Consider the following 19,339-nt stretch of genomic DNA (forward strand, 5'->3'; position numbering starts at 1 on the left):
CAAGGTTTCTCATAGTCATTCACATCGACGTCCCACTGGGGTGAGTTTTTCCTTGCCCTTATGTGGGCTTTGTACCGAGGATGTCGTTGTGGCTTGTGCAGCCCTTTGAGACACTTGTGATTTAGGGCTATATAAATAAACATTGATTGATTGATTGATTGAAATGGGACAAGCTGGCAGGTGTGACAACAGATGGTTGAACTGACGGGGAAAAATGTTGGACTTTTAATGAGGATGCAGGATAAAGTGACAGAAATTGACATTTTTGCTTTGTATTATACATCAGGAAGTGTTGTGTAAGACAGTGTTAAAAATAAAACCATCAAAAGCAATCTGCTTTTGTATAAAGTTAAGTTAGGTTAAATGTAATTATTATTATTTATCTTACGGTATATTAAAAAATAATTTGAGCAAAATTGAATTGAAATATTGTCGGTGTGGCCCTCCAGCAGTGCTCAGGTTGCTCATGCGGCCCCCGGTTAAAATTAATTGCCCACCCCTGTACTGGAAGAAGCTTTAATGGCTACAAAGGTGGTTGACAGTGTTTTATTGGAAGGTGGAGGGGACGAGTGCAAATGAGAAGCAACATTTTATCGATGTACAAGTATTTACAGATGCACTTTAGGGGGCAAAGTTGACTAATATGTTGAGATCATCGGCAGGGAATGTTAGCTAACAAATTCCTGTTGAGGATTTGAGGTTGGAGTGGCGCTGATTGGAAACAAAAGATGAAGCCAAATGCATCTGACGACCCTCGCTGGCCACCCTGCTGATTACAATACTTAGACACACGTGGAGGTGTGAGCAGTGGAAGCATGGACAAGGCCCGTTGCGATGCATCATGGGATATGACAGCGACATGTTCTTCCATGATGTCTGGTCCCTGACCCTGTGCTGCTATCCAGCAGGCTACATTTTCCTCTCCCCTACAAAAAAACTCTGCTTCAGAACAAAAACCAAAGAGCCCAATGTGGGAATTATCATCACAAGCCTGGCCACAGTTTGTCAGAAGTAACTTTGAGGTGTGTTAGGGGACGGGGGCTTGCACGGTTTGTCTTGGTTTCTTCGAGTGGTATCAAGGACTTGTGAGGCAAAGCAAATTAAAAAAACTAAATGTCAAGTGTCCAAATTCAGTTCGTTTAGAGTCTATTGTAGAAAAAGAGGAAAAAAACGGATAAATTGAAGGCCGAAAAAGAAAGTTCTTATATCTCAATTTTTTCCTCAGCCTTCACCTCCTTTGTCTCATTTTCTTTCTTCTCCTTTTCAACTTTCTTCTCCTTTTCAACTTTCTTCTCCGTCTCCTTTTCAACTTCTTGCTTGTCTTTTGATGTCTTCTTGTCCTTTACTGAGAGCTCCTCTAGCTTCTCTGCAACTTTGTTTGCACTGTCAGCGTTTCCTGCGGTGAAATCAGGTCAAAACGTCAAGACAAGTCAACCACAAACTAAACTGAAAACATCTCGATGCTCACAAAAAAACTTTCATAACCTAAAAACCTTCTTGATGCCCACAAGAACTTTTAGGAACACACACTCATCCTGCCATACCTTTCAAGGTTTATTAAAAAGGCGAAAAAAGTTATATTTTAAGACAAAGATTGGTGGTGTTAGTTTTTAATAACATCCCAACTTTTTCTTGTCTCCTCCCATTTTTTAAGTTTTTTTGTCTGATTTCATTACTACAATGTGTCGAAGGTCGATTAAAAAAAAAAAATCAGCCACAGGCTGCACTTTGGACGCCCCTGCTTCTAGATCTTTGTTAGGTTTGAGCAAGTGTTGTGACGTCAACTCTGTGAAAAGCCACAGTAATGGGGAGTGTTATTGCAGCTGGAACAAGTTGATGCATAACAGTTATATTTGTATTGCAAATGTTAACATCGTTTGCAGAGGTCAGCTACAGCCAACCTATCACAGCCTTTTTTTTTTAGAGATGCATGTCCCACTTAAGTGTTTGCAGAGCATGCAGTAAACCAGTGTCATACCTGCCAACTTTTGAAATCAGAAAAACCTAGTAGCCAGGGTCCAGGGGCCACAGGCCCCGGTAGGACCAGGACAAAGTCCTGGTGGGGGGTTCAGGCTTCGCCCCCCGACGCAAAATGATTATTAGCATTCACAGGTTAAAATGTTGCTAAAACCATCACTTTTCTATCAGTCACAGTGACTTTTCAAAACAAAAATATTACAGCAAAAATCATATGGGTTGATTGACATGTTTATTCTGTAAGCTAACTTCAATAGTTTGAAATTATTTTGACAGTTAATGCCAGTTATCCTGTCAACCTTTCACAAGACTTCAATTTGTTAATTGAAAGTATAAACACTTTTTACAGTAAACAAATGGTAAAACAGTACTAAACAATTCCATTAAAAAATAAATTGGTGTCATTATTAACTTTCTGTCCAAGCTTGTATAATCTACTGCCTTGTTCAATTGTAAAAAATATTCTGTGCCTAAAATTCACATTTCTATCACAATTATCATACTGTAAACATGGTAAGCCAACTTCATTAAAATTAATAGTCCTGTCAATAGCATGGAATTACAATTCAAATGTAGTTTTTTTGTAAGCCTTTCAAAAGAATTCAAAATATGAAAAATTAATGAAAATTAATTTAAGCCATCAGACACTTGAAAAGTGGCACATCACATCTCTAATGTAATCATTTTAACTTTTCAACAGAAATAGCACTGCAAAAATATTAAGGACATACTTCTGTATTTTGGTAGTTATGCTGTCAACATTTAACCAGATTTCTTCAACTTGGACTTGAAAGCATAAATAGTATAAACACTTTTAACAGTATAACAGTACTAAACAATTCCAATAGATAGCATTGGTGTCATTACCTTTTTGTGGCTAAAATCCAAATGTATTCTATCAGATTGGAAGTCCATGCTCAATTATTGCCTCCGTAAATAAAACTTCGGCATTTATCACATCCAAAGAATCTGTTTGGGTGACGAAAAACGTTGAAAGTTTTCCACTTGTATCGCTAGCAAGGGCATTAGACTTGTGTTCTTTTGTCCCAACGTGGTCTTTTACATCGCTAATTCCTCCGTGTCCGATCGAGAAATCTTGTCTGCACAAGGTGCAATTCGCGTAGTTTTCACCCTTTTTGGAACGGATAATTATTCCCGGATAGGCTTTTGAATATTCTTCACGGAATGACTGCAGTTTTCTTTTCGGTTTAAGACTCGTTTGCGATTTTTCTCCGGCTGATTCCATGATCGTTCGCTCGTTTGGAAACAATGCAACTGGTGCTTGGCAGCGGTGCTATAAATAGTCTCGCGCATGGCATTGGGAATGGCTCGATAGGAAGTTACGGGAAGCAGTGTCGATTGTCATTGTTGTTACGCGATTTCGTGAACAAAACTTAAAAAAAATAATAATAATTTAATTAATAAAAAACCGTATTTTTTATCACTGCAACCGTAACCCGGAATAGGTTGATGAAAACAGTACTAATTACGGGAAAACCGGAGTAGTTGGCAGGTATGTACTTTTAAAGAGATCATTGTTTCAAAATGATTAGTTCCGGCTCCAATATTAAGTGAGTGACGCCACCACCACTACGCGCAGAAAGACGTGGGGAAGAGAATGGCTGGCAGGTCCCGCCAACAAGCTAAATAAAGTTTTGATTGCTCGCAGTTGATAAGTTACACATGCAACCCTGAGAAAGATCTCAGGGCATTCAATCGATCGCAACTAGACTGTTTGGTTCGTCTTAGAAGACGATTCGTCTCTCATCCGAGTAGACTTCATCAGCTCATGCTCATAGACTTGGATTGGGAAAGACTGAGAAAGATCTGTAAAAGCAGAGGTAACCAAAGCTTAATGCAGGGGCCATTTGGTCCCTTGATCTATTTTGTTTTTACCCCTCAGCACATTTTAGAAAGAAAATTAAATGAAAACCCCCCAGCAAAAATAGAACATTAGAGATAAAAAGCTGAAATCTTATACATAACCAATAACTACCAGTAACACAACACTCTAAAATGTTGACCACTGAGTCTTTATATTTATGCTGAAGTTTACTTCCTTCAACTAGATTTTGCCATTCTGTCTGTTTTGACTGCAAACCATGATAATGTCAGATTATTGTCACAGTATTTGTTGTATACACACACTTGCACTTTGGGATTTCTGCATAAATTGAGCTATTGTGGAAGACATTTTATGTGCCAAAGGGGGAACACGACAAAAGTTAGGGAACCGCTGATCTAAGGTGTGTATGTTTACTAAATTAAGGAGACTTTAAACACAAACCTGATCCTTCAAGATTTTTTTTGACCTCTGCCTTGCACTCGTCAAACTTCATTTTGAACTTCTGAGCATCTGCAGAAAGAGCAATTTAATGGTAAATACATCTTCTAAAAAAAATAGTTCAATAGCATTGACAAGTGGACAAAAACTTGAGGGTTGCTACAAAACATAAGACTAGAAAAAGCATCATCCTCCACCACAGTACGCACTTTCTGCATTTAAAAAGCGTATCGCCAGGAGCTCAGGTTTTGGTGCTTCATCAGCGTAATCTGCTAGTGTGTTCCAGACCCAGGCTCTGTCACTGCCAGCGTTGGGCTTCAGCTCCATGATCGGTACAACTGTTGTTCGCAAGAGAACACACAACAACATTAACTTGCAAGAGATGACATGTAAGATTAGGAACATTATTACATCGCGTATTCATGTTAAACATTGCAATTAATGCTAAAAGCTACAGGTGTTTATTTCTATTAGCTTCACAAGCCAATTAACATATTTTCTTTGCATTACTGTTAAAAGCGCTTGTTCTTAGATTACTAAGATTACTAAAGATTACTTTATTTAGTGCGTGTTTATTTCCAAGTCATTTCAGTTAGTTCTGTTAAGTGGGACGGCGTGGCGAAGTTGGTAGAGTGGCCGTGCCAGCAATCGGAGTGTTGCTGGTTACTGGGGTTCAATCCCCACCTTCTACCATCCTAGTCACGTCCGTTGTGTCCTTGGGCAAGACACTTCACCCCTTGCTCCTGATGGCTGCTGGTTAGCGCCTTGCATGGCAGCTCCCGCCATCAGTGTGTGAATGTGTGTGTGAATGGGTGAATGTGGAAATAGTGTCAAAGCGCTTTGAGTACCTTGAAGGTAGAAAAGCGCTATACAAGTATAACCCATTTATCATTTATTTAAGTGAGCTGTACCTTTAAGAAACCCACAGATAGGTCACGTGTTTAGACTCCGGAAAGATTTCAGACAGGTGCGCACAACTCCGCTTCACTCCTCGTGTTTCTCAGCGAACAACTATCACATCTTATGCTGTTCGTGGCATCGTTGGTATGTACCCATATTTAATGTTTGTAGTACACAAAGAGTCATATTTAGCTGTGAAATGTGTGTGTTTTATGATGTTAGACCAGGGGTGCTCACACTTTTTCTGCAGGCGAGCTACTTTTCAATTGATCAAGTCGTGGGGATCTACCTCATTCATATATATAATTTATATTTACTTATTTATGAAACATATGTTTTTGTTAACAAGTTAAAGGTGTTTAATGATAATACAAGCATGTTTAACACATATAGTTAATATTGTTAATAAATTAAATGTGTTTAATGAAAATACAAGTTTGTTTAATACATATAGTTAATATTGTTAACAAGTTAAAGGTGATTAATGATAATACAAGCATGTTTAACACATAGTTAATATTGTTAAGTTAAAGGTGTTTAAAGATAATGCAAACATGTTTAACACATATAGTTAATATTGTTAACAAGTTAAAGGTGTTTAAAGATAATACAAGCATGTTTAACACTTATAGTTAATATTGGAAATAAGTTAAAGGTGTTTAAAGATAATACAAGCATGTTTAACACTTATAGTTAATATTGGTAATAAGTTAAAGGTGTTTAAAGATAATACAAGCATGTTTAACACATATAGATTCCTTTCTTTCATGAAGACAAGAATATAAGTTGGTGTATTACCTGATTCTGATGACTTGCATTGATTGGAATCAGACAGTAGTGTTGATAAAGTCCGCATTTTCGAATGGAGGAGAAAAAGTCCTCCTTTCTGTCCAATACCACATGAAAGTGGTTGGTCTTTGGCATTTTATTTATCCAGCTTCCGTACTCCTTTGTATACACTTTACAAGATATACATTGTCGGCAAACTCCGTAGCTTGCTAGCTTGTGCACGCGAGCTTTCTGAGACTCTTATTTTGGTAGCGCAGGCAGTATGAAGTAGCGCTTTATTGTGCAACTGTGCAGTCGGTCTTTGGAGTTTTGACGACAGGTACGGCGCCAGAGTCTGTTGAAATAAAAGTGTTTCTCGCCTTCCAGTCGGTAATTTTAATGAGCTGGCAGCAGCCAGCGTCATCTCAGAAGACCCTCGGGTGCCGTGAATGTCAATCAAGTGACGAAAGTGACGTCATAGTTAAGATTTATGATCGCTCATTTTTAGGACTATTTTTTTAATGGCTGGCCGGTGATCGACTGACACACCCTCCGAGATCGACCGGTAGCTCGCGATCGACGTAACGAGCACCCCTGTGTTAGACGATCTCTGATTGCATTACCTGTTCATGTCGGCTAACTCTCATTTGTTGTCATCTGCCGCCATCTAGTGGACGTTTTTGTTGTACTGTTACTTAAGACAATTTAAACACTGTCACTGGTATTAGTAATTATATCAACACATACAGTGGTGTGTGACAAAGTTAAACTTAGATTTAATTCAAATAGAATACTTGATAATCTGTGGTCTGTGATATGACATTATTAAGTTCATTTAATTCATGCATTTACATTTACAATGTTTGTGTCCTACAGTTTCACCCTTTTAATTATCAATAAACTGGCCTCCATCAGTCAACCTCGTGTTAAGAGTTTTGATGAGCGGATGGTGTTGAACTTACTGCCTTTGTGTACAAGTGTGCTTAAGGAAGGCAGGATATTTGGAGCAATCACAAGGCTTTATTATTATGCATTCAATAACGTTGTGTGTGCATAACTTTGCTTATACCACAGAATGTCAAATTTGCTGTAAGCACTTCCTAACTTCACTCCAGCTATGCGCAGTGACTCCCAGTGTGGCTCAGTAACTTGACTCGAAACTGAAAGCCCAAAAGTAGCTGTAAATTATTAACGCATACGAGCCCATTTAGGCGTACACAGTACACAAAATAAGGAAATGTTGGCCGGTCTGATCAAACGATTCAGTGGTTACGAGACTCACCCTGATGATTGGCACAAAGCTTCAATGTACGGTCTCTCCTCATCAGGAGGCGGATGGTGCCCTTGTCTTTGTGTTTCAGCAGCTTGACATCACCTGTGCCTCTCTCCTTCCATTCAGGTGGATCGTTTTCAGAAGCAAACCGGTACAGTTTAGCTCGCCTAAGAAATCAAGAATCAGCTGAGAATGCACTTTGAAAGTCATTGAATACGCACTAAGTTAGTCTGATTTCTCAAAAAAGTTTGGCTCTAAGGAAGCACCCTATAAACCTTGGAAACACCTTAAGACAGGTCTGGGCAATTATTTTGACTCGGGGGCCAAATTTAGGGAAAAATGTCTGTCTTGGGGCCAGTATATCTGATTTTTAGGAACATTAATACAATAACTCCACAATAATGTCTGATTGAATGCTAAAAACATTATAACAGACCACCTTAAAAAACTAAATGGAATTTATTTATTTTTTTTACTGAATGAGACACCCAGAATGTACATGAAAATAAAGAATGTGGGATTTACAATATTAGCTATGAATGATAACACACTGAATATTTGGAGAAACAAGTGTGTCTGGGGGCCGGTATATCTGATTTTTTTTAGGAACATTAATACAAAAACACACAATAATGTCTGATTGAATGCTAAAAATGTTATGACAGACCGCCTCAAAAAACTAAATGGAATAGTATATTTTTTTTTACTGAATGAGACACCCGGAATGTACATGAAAATAAAGAATGTGGGATTTACAATATTAACTATGAAGGATAAAACACTGAATATTGAAAATATATGAACGTCACACCCCCTCTCCATCCACATATTTTACAATCAAGCGAAACACAAGCAAAAAGCGACAAACACAGCGAAATATGAACGCGAAGGGTAAAAAAACCCAACTTACAATCTGATATTTCACTAAGCTTTAGAACTTTGTTGTAAAAATCTCCTTCCGCGTCTGTCCCTGACACCCACATTTCAGGCTGACACTCTGTGGAAACGCTCCCCACCCACACTGCTTGGTGCCTCGTCTGAGCTGCTGTGACTTAGATTACCATAGTAACTAATTAGATGACCATAGTAACTAATTAGATGACCATAGTAACTAATTAGACAACCATAGTAACTAGTTAGATGACCATAGTAACTAATTAGATTACCATAGTAACTAGTATATTATGCAAAAGTGCAGATTCCAACCATTGAAAGACTTAGTATAGTTGAAGACTTACGGTCATTAGAAAACATCACTGCACATCATAATGGCAGCTACACTTTCCATCTTAAAGATCTAAAAAAAAACTTTTGGGAATGTCGGGCGGGCCAGATTGAAAAGTTTAACGGGCCACATGTGGCCCCTGAACCTTAATTTGCCCAGGTCTGCCTTAAGATGATCATGTTTGGCTTTTGAAAAACCGGACTAATACACTGAGATTATATTGTTCCCATCCAAAAATTCCTTCAAAAACATCTTTCTCCCGCCCAGTCTTTCTTTGCTTCGGACCTACATCTGCTCCGAGACAAAAACAGAAATGTATTAAAAATCAAATAAAAAATAACGTACATTTTTATTCAGACCCCTTGCTCAATACTGTAATGCACCTTTGGCAGATATTACAGCCTCGCGTCTTTTTGAATACGATGCCACAAGTTTGGCACACCTATCTGTGGGCAGTTTCGCCCATTCTTCTTTGCAGGACCTCTCAAGCTCTATCAGACTGAATGGGACACATTGGTTTTCATCCAGGACATCTCTGTACATTGCTGCATTCATTTTAAACTAGTCAGGGAGGCGACCAAAAGCCTGATGGTTACGCTGTCAGAGCTAGAGCATTCCTATGTGGAGAAAGGAGAACCTTACAAAAGGACAACCATCTCTGCAGCAATACAACAATCAGGCTTGTATGGTAGTTTGCCAAAATGCACCTGAAAGACTCAGACCATGAGATACAAAAGTATCTGTTCTGATGATACAAAGATTAAACTATTTGGCATGACTGCCAGGCATCATGTTGAGCAAACGAGGCACACCAGGCCAATACCATCCCTACAGTGTAACATGGTGGTGGCAGAATCATGCTTTGAGCATGGTTTTCAGCAGCAGGAACTGGGAGACAAGTCAGGATGGAGAGAAAGATAAATTTAGCAGAATACAGACATCCTGGATTAAAACCAATGTTTCCCATACAATCTGATGGAGTTTGAGAAGTGCTGCAAAGAGGAATGGGCAAACATGAAAGGGGGAAAGTGGCCAAAGATGTGTATCGCATTCAAAAAGACTCAAGGCTGCAATTTCTGCCAAAGGTGCATCAACAAAGTAATGAACGTGTCTGAATACTTATGTACATGTGCTTTGAGTTTATTTTTAATACATTTGTAAAATGCCTAAATTTCTGTTTTTTTTCTGCGAAGGTGGGGTGCTGAGTGTACACCAATTAAAAGATAAAAAAATAACTTTGATTTTAGCAAATGGCTGCAATGAAAGAGCAAAACAATTAAAGGGGTCTGAATACTTTCCATACTCACTGTATGCAAGGTAGTAACAGGCACAATCATAACATGCATGTTTGCTCATTTTAAGTATACAGCAGGGCGCATTAATTTCAATAACGCATCAAATTTGCTTTTTCCTTCAACACACACACACACACACACACACATACATATATATATATATATATATATACATACATACATATATATATATATATATATATATATATATATATTAGGGCTGGGCGATAAAACAATAACAATATATATCGCAATAGACATGTGATCAATATCAATAGAAAATGGGGTCGATAGAACGTTAGATAATTTCACTGAGTTCTGTTAGAAAAAAATAGGAAGAAATGCCGAGCCGGAACCGCACGGCATTCTGGGGGGTGTCGGCAGAGGAAGGGCTTTGGCCTCTCAACCTATCACGGCCGAGCCTGAACCGCAAGGCATTCTGGGAAATGCTAACAGAAAAAAAAAAAGAAAAAAAAAAAGCAACAACGGCGAGCTGACGACGAGGAGTAAAACAAAACAGGAATATGAGTGCGGCAGCACGAGAGGAAATTGTAAATAAAAAAAGAAATGTCACGTCATCAGTTTGGCAGTATTTTGGATTTTTTAAGTCCGATACGAATCAGAGTAATACTGTCTGCAAACTTTGCAAGGTCGTTGTCCCGACCAAGTCTGGGAACACGACAAACTTATTTTACCACCTGAGCCGCTCTCACCCGCTGGAGTACAGCAGTACCAAACAGCCACAACCATCTACATCAGCCGGTGCAAGTGGAACAGCACCGAAGCGGCAACAGCAGACCACCATCGAGAGGTACTCGGCAGCGGTGCCATACGACAAAAATTCAAAACGTTATAAAGAAATAACGGATGCAGTGGTGGATCAATTAGCGAAGGACATGCTACCTACTTATATTTAAAATAAAAGTATTTTAAATTCAGTCTTTTTTCTCCTGGTCTTTATTTAGAATGTTTTTTTTCTTCTTTTTTTCCCCCAATAATTATCGATATCGACTGATATGAAACACTTATATCGTGATACATTTTTTAGTCATATCGCCCAGCCCTAATATATATACATACCTACTCAGTGGCCTAGTGGTTAGAGTGTCCGCCCTGAGATCGGTAGGTTGTGGGTTCAAACCCCGGCCGAGTCATACCAAAGACTATAAAAATGGGACCCATTACCTCCCTGCTTGGCACTCAGTATCAAGGGTTGGAATTGGGGGTTAAATCACCATTCCCGGGCGCGGCCACCGCTGCTGCCCACTGCTCCCCTCACCTCCCAGGGGGTGATCAAGGGTGATGGGTTAAATGCAGAGAATAATTTCGCCACACCTAGTGTGTGTGTGACAATCATTGGTACTTTAACTTTACACACACACACACACACACACACCGTGAACGTTATATTGAACACATTTTTTATTGATATTGTTTACTTGTCTATTGCGGTATATATTGATATTGTTTTATCAGCCCAGCCCAACATTTATTTAACGTTTAGAATTCATAAACAAAGAAAGACAAGTGTGTTCTTGTCTTACATAAGGATTGTGAATGAGGCACAATTCTCAAAAAAAGGTGCAGTTCACCATTAACAACAGTTTCCTATTTTGCCCTAAAAAACATATATATGATAACTGCTTACATTTTGAAAATCTCCTCTTCATCTTCTTCTAAAGTTTTAACGTCCTGCTCAGGAAGGGTCACGATTGGCTCAAACTGAGGGTCATAATTGGAGTCTTCTGCACTGTCTGCAGTGGTCTCAGATGATTCTTCCTGGTCCTAAATGGACAAAGAACACATTAAAAACATCTGCTCATAGGGTATGCAACCATGCTGAAATCTGATAGTGGAGTTTTAAAGACTCCAAATAAAAATGAACAACATTGTTTAAGGGTGTAACGGTACTTGTATTTGTATTGAACCGTTTCGGTACGGGGGTTTCGGTTCAGTTGTTTACCGAACGAGTTTCCACACGGACACCGGGCACCACACACGGCATGCTAGCAACGACCGGGCTACTACAACATGCAAAAGCCAGAGCTGGAAGACCCTCCTGCCTCGTTAAGATCTCCCGTTTGAGAACACTTCGGTTTCTCGGTGCGATACAACAATGGATAACATGGCTTCAACGAACAAACACAGCTCCCACCGCATTCAAGCAGCCTCTCCTTGGCGAGTCAGGCAGGGCTAAAGCAATAACAAATGTTTTTATAGCAGCAGATTTAAGACCATATTGCATTAAAAACTAGATTTTGAGCCACTTCTATGGTGGAAGAACAATGAGCCCATATATCCTCTTACTGCCAAGTTAGCCAGGCACTACCTCGCCATACCTGCTACCTCCGTGCCCAGCCAATGGGTATTTTCCACAGCTGGAGACATTTTAACTGCAAGCAGGTCTGCTCTTTCTGCAGACAATGTGGATAAACTGATTTTGCTGGCAAAAAACATGAAAATTGAGTGAAAGTCACCAGGGTTAAAGGCTGGGGGGGGGAAAGAAAAGTTAATCTGAGGCTGAGTTGACTTGAAACTGTTTAATGTTGCACTTTTTGTATGTAGAAGAAAAGTTTTGTCATTTTATTTAATCCGAGCAACAACTTGAAGCAGTTTAATGTTGCACTTTATATGTGGAAATGTTGCACTTCATATGTGTGTACAGCTCCACTAATGGATATTGGATTGTTACTTTCAAAGGCAAAATTAAAGTATTGCTAGAAACATAATTGTAAATGGGACTTTATTGTATTATATGTATAGTACATGTTCCAAAAAGAAAAAAGCATAAAACACCACCAGAATTAGAGATATTGCAAGTCAAAGTGATGAAGCTTAGTGTTACGCTCATGACTTGGTGTAACTAAACATTAAAGTTAAAGTACCAATGATTGTCACACACACTAGGTGTGGTGAAATTATTACCCTATAAGATGAAGGCAATTGCATTTTATTGATATTTGAAATGTATTCAATGTTTTTAAATGAATATTTAAATATACTAAATGTAAAAAAGGGAATAAATATTCAAAATAAGATAATTAAATGAAATCTAGTTTGGTTACGCCAACATGAGCACAACACAAGGTTGTAAAAGTTTCAACTACAATTCTAAATAAGATGTCAAAAGCAAACTGAAATCAAAAACACACAACTTAAAGATTGATCAATACCTATTTAAATTTAGTAATACATAAATATGATGATTTATCAAAATATAAAAGAAATATACCTGAACATAACGCTCATTATGGTTACACCAAAAAGTAACGCTATGAATCGCGTTTTTCCAAGTTTTTGGGGCAATTTTATGCTATTTCCAAGCATCTCCTTTTAATTATCTTTGATTTTAAATGGTCAAACTAATGCATATTGTAGATGCATGCCCTAGTAAACAAAAAAAAAGTATTTTTATTTTGATTGCTTCATTTTGAAGTACATTTGTGCAGGTGGGTGCGAATGTACCCATTACCAGAGCTGTACACATGTAGAAAGGTTTTGTTAAGAACCCAATTCTGAGCCTTATCTCATTGAGTTTTTATTTTATATATGTTAAGTTGATTGGCAACACTAAATTGGCCCTAGTGTGTGGATGTGAGTGTGAATGTTGTCTGTCTATCTGTGTTGGCCCTGCGATGAGGTGGCGACTTGTCCAGGGTGTACCCCGCCTTCCGCCCGATTGTAGCTGAGATAGGCTCCAGCGCCGCCCCGCGACCCCAAAGGGAATAAGCGGTAGAAAATGGATGGATGGATGGATGTTGACTGCATTAACCCTGGCAATGGACCCTGTGTGTATATGTACCACCAGGTGTGAATGATTGATGGGTTCTACATGTAAAGCGACTTTGGGTACTTAGAAAAGCGCTATATAAATCCCAGTTATTATTCTTATGTATGTTATTGTTATGTTAAAAGGATAAAGCCATTGTTTACAAATTTTGGTAAATAACCACATAATGTATATTAGTTTTTTTCCTTACTGTACCGAAAATTAACCGAACCGTGACCTCTAAACCGAGGTACGCACTGAACCGACATTTTTGTGTACCGTTACACCCTTACCATTGTTGCTACGAAATTTTTACCATTCATTCTCCTTCTATGCCACATCAATATGGAATGCACTCCCAAGTGGACCTCTATCCTCTTTTAAAACCGCACTAAAAGAACACCTCCAGGCAACTACAACCCTTGACTAACACCCTCCCTCTTCCACATCCCACCTCCCCGGATTGTAAATAACCAATTGTAAATAATCAAATGTATTTCTAATGTATATACTTGTTCTTATGCTTCCTGAACTCACTATGTTCTCTGCTCGCTGCACATATCCTACCAAGTCAGACCTACACTGTTTCAATGTGTGTGTGTTTTGTCTCATAGTAACAGTGGTACTATTGTATTGTTAGTGTACAGGAGCTTTTCTTGTTTTTGTTTGTATAGTATTGTTCTTGTATTATATTGTTTATGTTAAATGTGGAATGAGTGAGAGGGGTTGGGATATTATAAACATCTGCTTCATCCAACCCCTGTTCAAGCCTTGCATAAATGTCTCTGCCAAAATGTAAAGAAAAAAAGAAAAAAAAGTGTGTTGTTGTATTATGCAGGTTTGGATTAAATACTTCAATACAATTCAATTCAATGTCCATTGTTGAAAAACTTAGCTGGACCGTGTAGTATTTTATACGTAAGTAGTAAAACCTTAAAGTCACATCTTAAGTGCACAGGAAGCCAGTGCAGGTGAGCCAGTATAGGCGTAATATGATCAAACTTTCTTGTTCTTGTCAAAAGTCTAGCAGCCGCATTTTGTACCAACTGTAATCTTTTAATGCTAGACATAGGGAGACCCGAAAATAATACGTTACAGTAGTCGAGACGAGACGTAACGAACGCATGAATAATGATCTCAGCGTCGCTAGTGGACAAAATGGAACGAATTTTAGCGATATTACGGAGATGAAAGAAGGCCGTTTTAGTAACACTCTTAATGTGTGACTCAAACGAGAGAGTTGGGTGGAAGATAATACCCAGATTCTTTACTGAGTCGCTTTGTGTAATTGTTTGGTTGTCAAATGTTAAGGTGGTATTATCAAATAAATGTCGGTGTTTAGCAGGACCGATAATCAGCATTTCCGTTTTCTTGGCGTTGAGTTGCAAGAAGTTAGCGGACATCCATTGTTTAATTTCATTAAGACACGCCTCCAGCTGACTACAATCCGGCGTGTTGGTCAGCTTTAGGGGCATGTAGAGTTGGGTGTCATCAGCATAGCAATGAAAGCTAACACCGTATTTGCGTATGATGTCGCCTAGCGGCAGCATGTAAGTACTAAAGAGTGCAGGGCCAAGAACCGAACCCTGGGAGACTCCGCACGTTACCTTAACATAGTCCGAGGTCACATTATTATGGGAGACGCACTGCATCCTGTCGGTAAGATAAGAGTTAAACCACAACAAGGCTAAGTCTGACATACCAATACGTGTTTTGATACGCTCTAATAAAATGTTATGATCGACGGTATCGAAAGCAGCGCTAAGATCAAGAAGCAGCAACATAGATGACGCATCAGAATCCATCGTTAGCAGTAGATCATTCGTAATTTTTGCGAGGGCTGTCTCCGTAGAGTGATTTGCCCTGAAACCGGACTGAAAAGGTTCACAGAGATTGTTAGACACTAAGTGTTCATTTAGCTGCTGTGCGACAATTTTTTCGAGGATTTTTGAGATAAACGGAAGGTGGGACACCGGCCGGTAGTTTACCATGAGGTCAGGATCGAGGTTAGGTCTTTTGAGCAGAGGATGAATAACCGCTTTTTTGAATGCTAGTGGAACAGTGCCAGAGGAAAGTGATAAGTTTATAATATTTAGCACTGATGGACCTAATAATACAAAAAGCTCCTTGATAAGTTTCCCAGGAAATGGGTCAAGTAAACATGTTTGTTTTGTCCCATTAACACATCTTAACAATTCCTCTAATGTTATTTCATCAAAGAGAGAGAAACTATTTCCCCACTGTGGACTGGACTCTTACTGTTATGCTGGATCCACTATGGACTGTACTCTCACAATATTATGTTAGACCCACTCAACATCCATTGCATTCGGTCTCCCTAGAGGGGGGGGGTTACCCACATATGCGGTCCTCTCCAAGGTTTCTCATAGTCATTCACATCGACGTCCCACTGGGGTGAGTTTTTCCTTGCCCTTATGTGGGTTCTGTACCGAGGATGTCGTTGTGGCTTGTGCAGCCCTTTGAGACACTTGTGATTTAGGGCTATATAAATAAACATTGATTGATTGATTGATATCAACTAAACCCTCCTCATCCCACCCCCCGGATTGTAAGTATTGTACATAATGTAAATAATTCAATGTATATACTCTGATGATTAACTTGTGTGATGACTGTATTATGATGATAGTATATATTTATACCATGAATTGATTTACGTGGAGCCCGACTTTAACAAGTTGAAAATCTTATTGGGGTGTTACCATTTAGTGGTCAATTGTACAGAATATGTACTGTACTGTGCAATCTACTAATAAAAGTTTCAATCAATCAAAAACCATCGAAGAACCAATGAAACAAAGTTGGACAATGGCTCCAATGCATGCTGACAAAAACCGGCATCACCTAAGGAGTGGCCAGATGCGACTAATACTCCAACAAAACATCACCAACCGTAATAAAACATCCAAAAGACTAAACAGACAACGTTTAAGTCCATTTTTAGTTTTGGCAACGTTGTGTAACGGTGAGAACTGACTTAAAAGTTAGCTAGTTTGATAACAAGGCCTTACACGGACAGGCTATTGCGGACTAAATGTATTATTTACACAAAAAAGGGTGAAACTATAAAGTTATTAACAGGTAGGTTGATTAGCGACTAGTATTAATTGTCGGTTCATTAACTCAAGTTATTATTAAATAGCAAAGCCGGGAAACTAACATGCGGAGGCGAGCTAACGTTAGCACGCTTGGGTTAGCGACTGTTGTGCTTGGTGGATAAAAAGAGTAAACAGATCGCATACGACACTTAACAAAATGTACACAATAAAAAATATAAATAAACAATAGTCGGCGTTAAGAAAGTTGTTGTTTCTTAGGCCAGGCGTCTGCACAGTGACGTAGCGATTAGCATCATGCTAATGAGACGAGCTAACATGCTGACCGGCTGCTCACTTCAGAGCGCTAAACAGTCAAATATTTTTTTTAAAAGACAACGTTTTTCATGGTAGTATTTTAAACTACGTTGTTATATTATTCCGAAATATCGACTTAGCTTTTTCCACGCATCGCCAAATCATTATCGGTAGTTTTGGGTTCGCAGTTTTTTTTTTTTTTCAATGAAACTTTGGCGAATTGTAAAGCATCGAATGGTGGTTTAGTCGACAAATATGGGTTTCAAAGCAAACATGGTACATTCGATGATCGAAGAATCGGGACCTCACCCTCGGGTCTGCCATAATATTGTAGATGTTGGTAGATTATGGATGTTATCTTTTAAGATTCAAATCCCAAACTGGCCGCCGTTTGCCTTCAGCTTCGCTCACTTCCTCTTCCAGGTTTCGCGCGCCGAATTTGACCGATACGTCATCACGTTGAGACGGAAGTAATGTTTTTTGTTTGTTTTTATTTAACAAAGTAGATCATACGACGGACCTTATATCATCCATCCATTTTCTACCGCTTGTCCCTTTCATATATATATACAGGTAAAAGCCAGTAAATTAGAATATTTTGAAAAACTTGATTTATTTCAGTAATTGCATTCAAAAGGTGTAACTTGTACATTATATTTATTCATTGCACACAGACTGATGCATTCAAATGTTTATTTAATTTAATTTTGATGATTTGAAGTGGCAACAAATGAAAATCCAAAATTCCGTGTGTCACAAAATTAGAATATTACTTAAGGCTAATACAAAAAAGGGATTTTTAGAAATGTTGGCCAACTGAAAAGTATGAAAATGAAAAATATGAGCATGTACAATACTCAATACTTGGTTGGAGCTCCTTTTGCCTCAATTACTGCGTTAATGCGGCGTGGCATGGAGTCGATGAGTTTCTGGCACTGCTCAGGTGTTATGAGAGCCCAGGTTGCTCTGATAGTGGCCTTCAACTCTTCTGCGTTTTTGGGTCTGGCATTCTGCATCTTCCTTTTCACAATACCCCACAGATTTTCTATGGGGCTAAGGTCAGGGGAGTTGGCGGGCCAATTTAGAACAGAAATACCATGGTCCGTAAACCAGGCACGGGTAGATTTTGCGCTGTGTGCAGGCGCCAAGTCCTGTTGGAACTTGAAATCTCCATCTCCATAGAGCAGGCCAGCAGCAGGAAGCATGAAGTGCTCTAAAACTTGCTGGTAGACGGCTGCGTTGACCCTGGATCTCAGGAAACAGAGTGGACCGACACCAGCAGATGACATGGCATCCCAAACCATCACCCAACCATGCAAATTTTGCATTTCCTTTGGAAATCGAGGTCCCAGAGTCTGGAGGAAGACAGGAGAGGCACAGGATCCACGTTGCCTGAAGTCTAGTGTAAAGTTTCCACCATCAGTGATGGTTTGGGGTGCCATGTCATCTGCTGGTGTCGGTCCACTCTGTTTCCTGAGATCCAGGGTCAACGCAGCCGTCTACCAGCAAGTTTTAGAGCACTTCATGCTTCCTGCTGCTGACCTGCTCTATGGAGATGGAGATTTCAAGTTCCAACAGGACTTGGCGCCTGCACACAGCGCAAAATCTACCCGTGCCTGGTTTACGGACCATGGTATTTCTGTTCTAAATTGGCCCGCCAACTCCCCTGACCTTAGCCCCATAGAAAATCTGTGGGGTATTGTGAAAAGGAAGATGCAGAATGCCAGACCCAAAAACGCAGAAGAGTTGAAGGCCACTATCAGAGCAACCTGGGCTCTCATAACACCTGAGCAGTGCCAGAAACTCATCGACTCCATGCCACGCCGCATTAACGCAGTAATTGAGGCAAAAGGAGCTCCAAGCAAGTATTGAGTATTGTACATGCTCATATTTTTCATTTTCATACTTTTCAGTTGGCCAACATTTCTAAAAATCCCTTTTTTGTATTAGCCTTAAGTAATATTCTAATTTTGTGACACGCGGAATTTTGGATTTTCATTTGTTGCCACTTCAAATCATCAAAATGAAATGAAATAAACATTTGAATGCATCAGTCTGTGTGCAATGAATAAATATAATGTACAAGTTACACCTTTTGAATGCAATTACTGAAATAAATCAAGTTTTTCAAAATATTCTAATTTACTGGCTTTTACCTGTATATAGAAATATATATATTTTTATTATTATTATTTTATTTTTTCATTTTTGTATTGAACAACAAACATACATTTATAATGCACACAAAGTGAAAGGCACTTTCAACATAACCAACAATCTACACATCAGGTTGAGCAAATCACGACATCAGCAAAACATATCAAGGAAAGAAAACAAAAGCAAATACAGATAGAGTATTAAATATTAATAAATAATAATAATACAAAATATGAAGAAGAAAAAAAAAGAATTAAAAAAAAGGGCTACCTAAATCACTTTTACGGAGCCCCTAAAGGGACATGGGTTTTATTTAT

General features: G+C 38.9%; 1 protein-coding gene across 1 annotated transcript; it reads right to left on the reverse strand.

The window, feature by feature from the left end:
• Nucleotides 1-540: 540 nt before the first annotated feature.
• LOC140679234 (ran-specific GTPase-activating protein-like) lies at nucleotides 541-17,338 on the reverse strand. Its single transcript, XM_072914230.1, has 6 exons — nucleotides 17,175-17,338; nucleotides 11,371-11,507; nucleotides 7,212-7,369; nucleotides 4,471-4,599; nucleotides 4,265-4,333; nucleotides 541-1,396 (listed from the first exon to the last, which is right to left on the reverse strand). The coding sequence occupies exons 1-6, from the start codon at nucleotides 17,187-17,189 to the stop codon at nucleotides 1,203-1,205; spliced, it is 702 nt and encodes a 233-aa protein (XP_072770331.1). The 5' UTR covers nucleotides 17,190-17,338; the 3' UTR covers nucleotides 541-1,202.
• Nucleotides 17,339-19,339: the final 2,001 nt, after the last annotated feature.

This window comes from Nerophis lumbriciformis, linkage group LG12 (genome assembly GCF_033978685.3).
Source record: "Nerophis lumbriciformis linkage group LG12, RoL_Nlum_v2.1, whole genome shotgun sequence".
In the NCBI taxonomy this organism is placed as follows: domain Eukaryota; kingdom Metazoa; phylum Chordata; class Actinopteri; order Syngnathiformes; family Syngnathidae; genus Nerophis; species Nerophis lumbriciformis.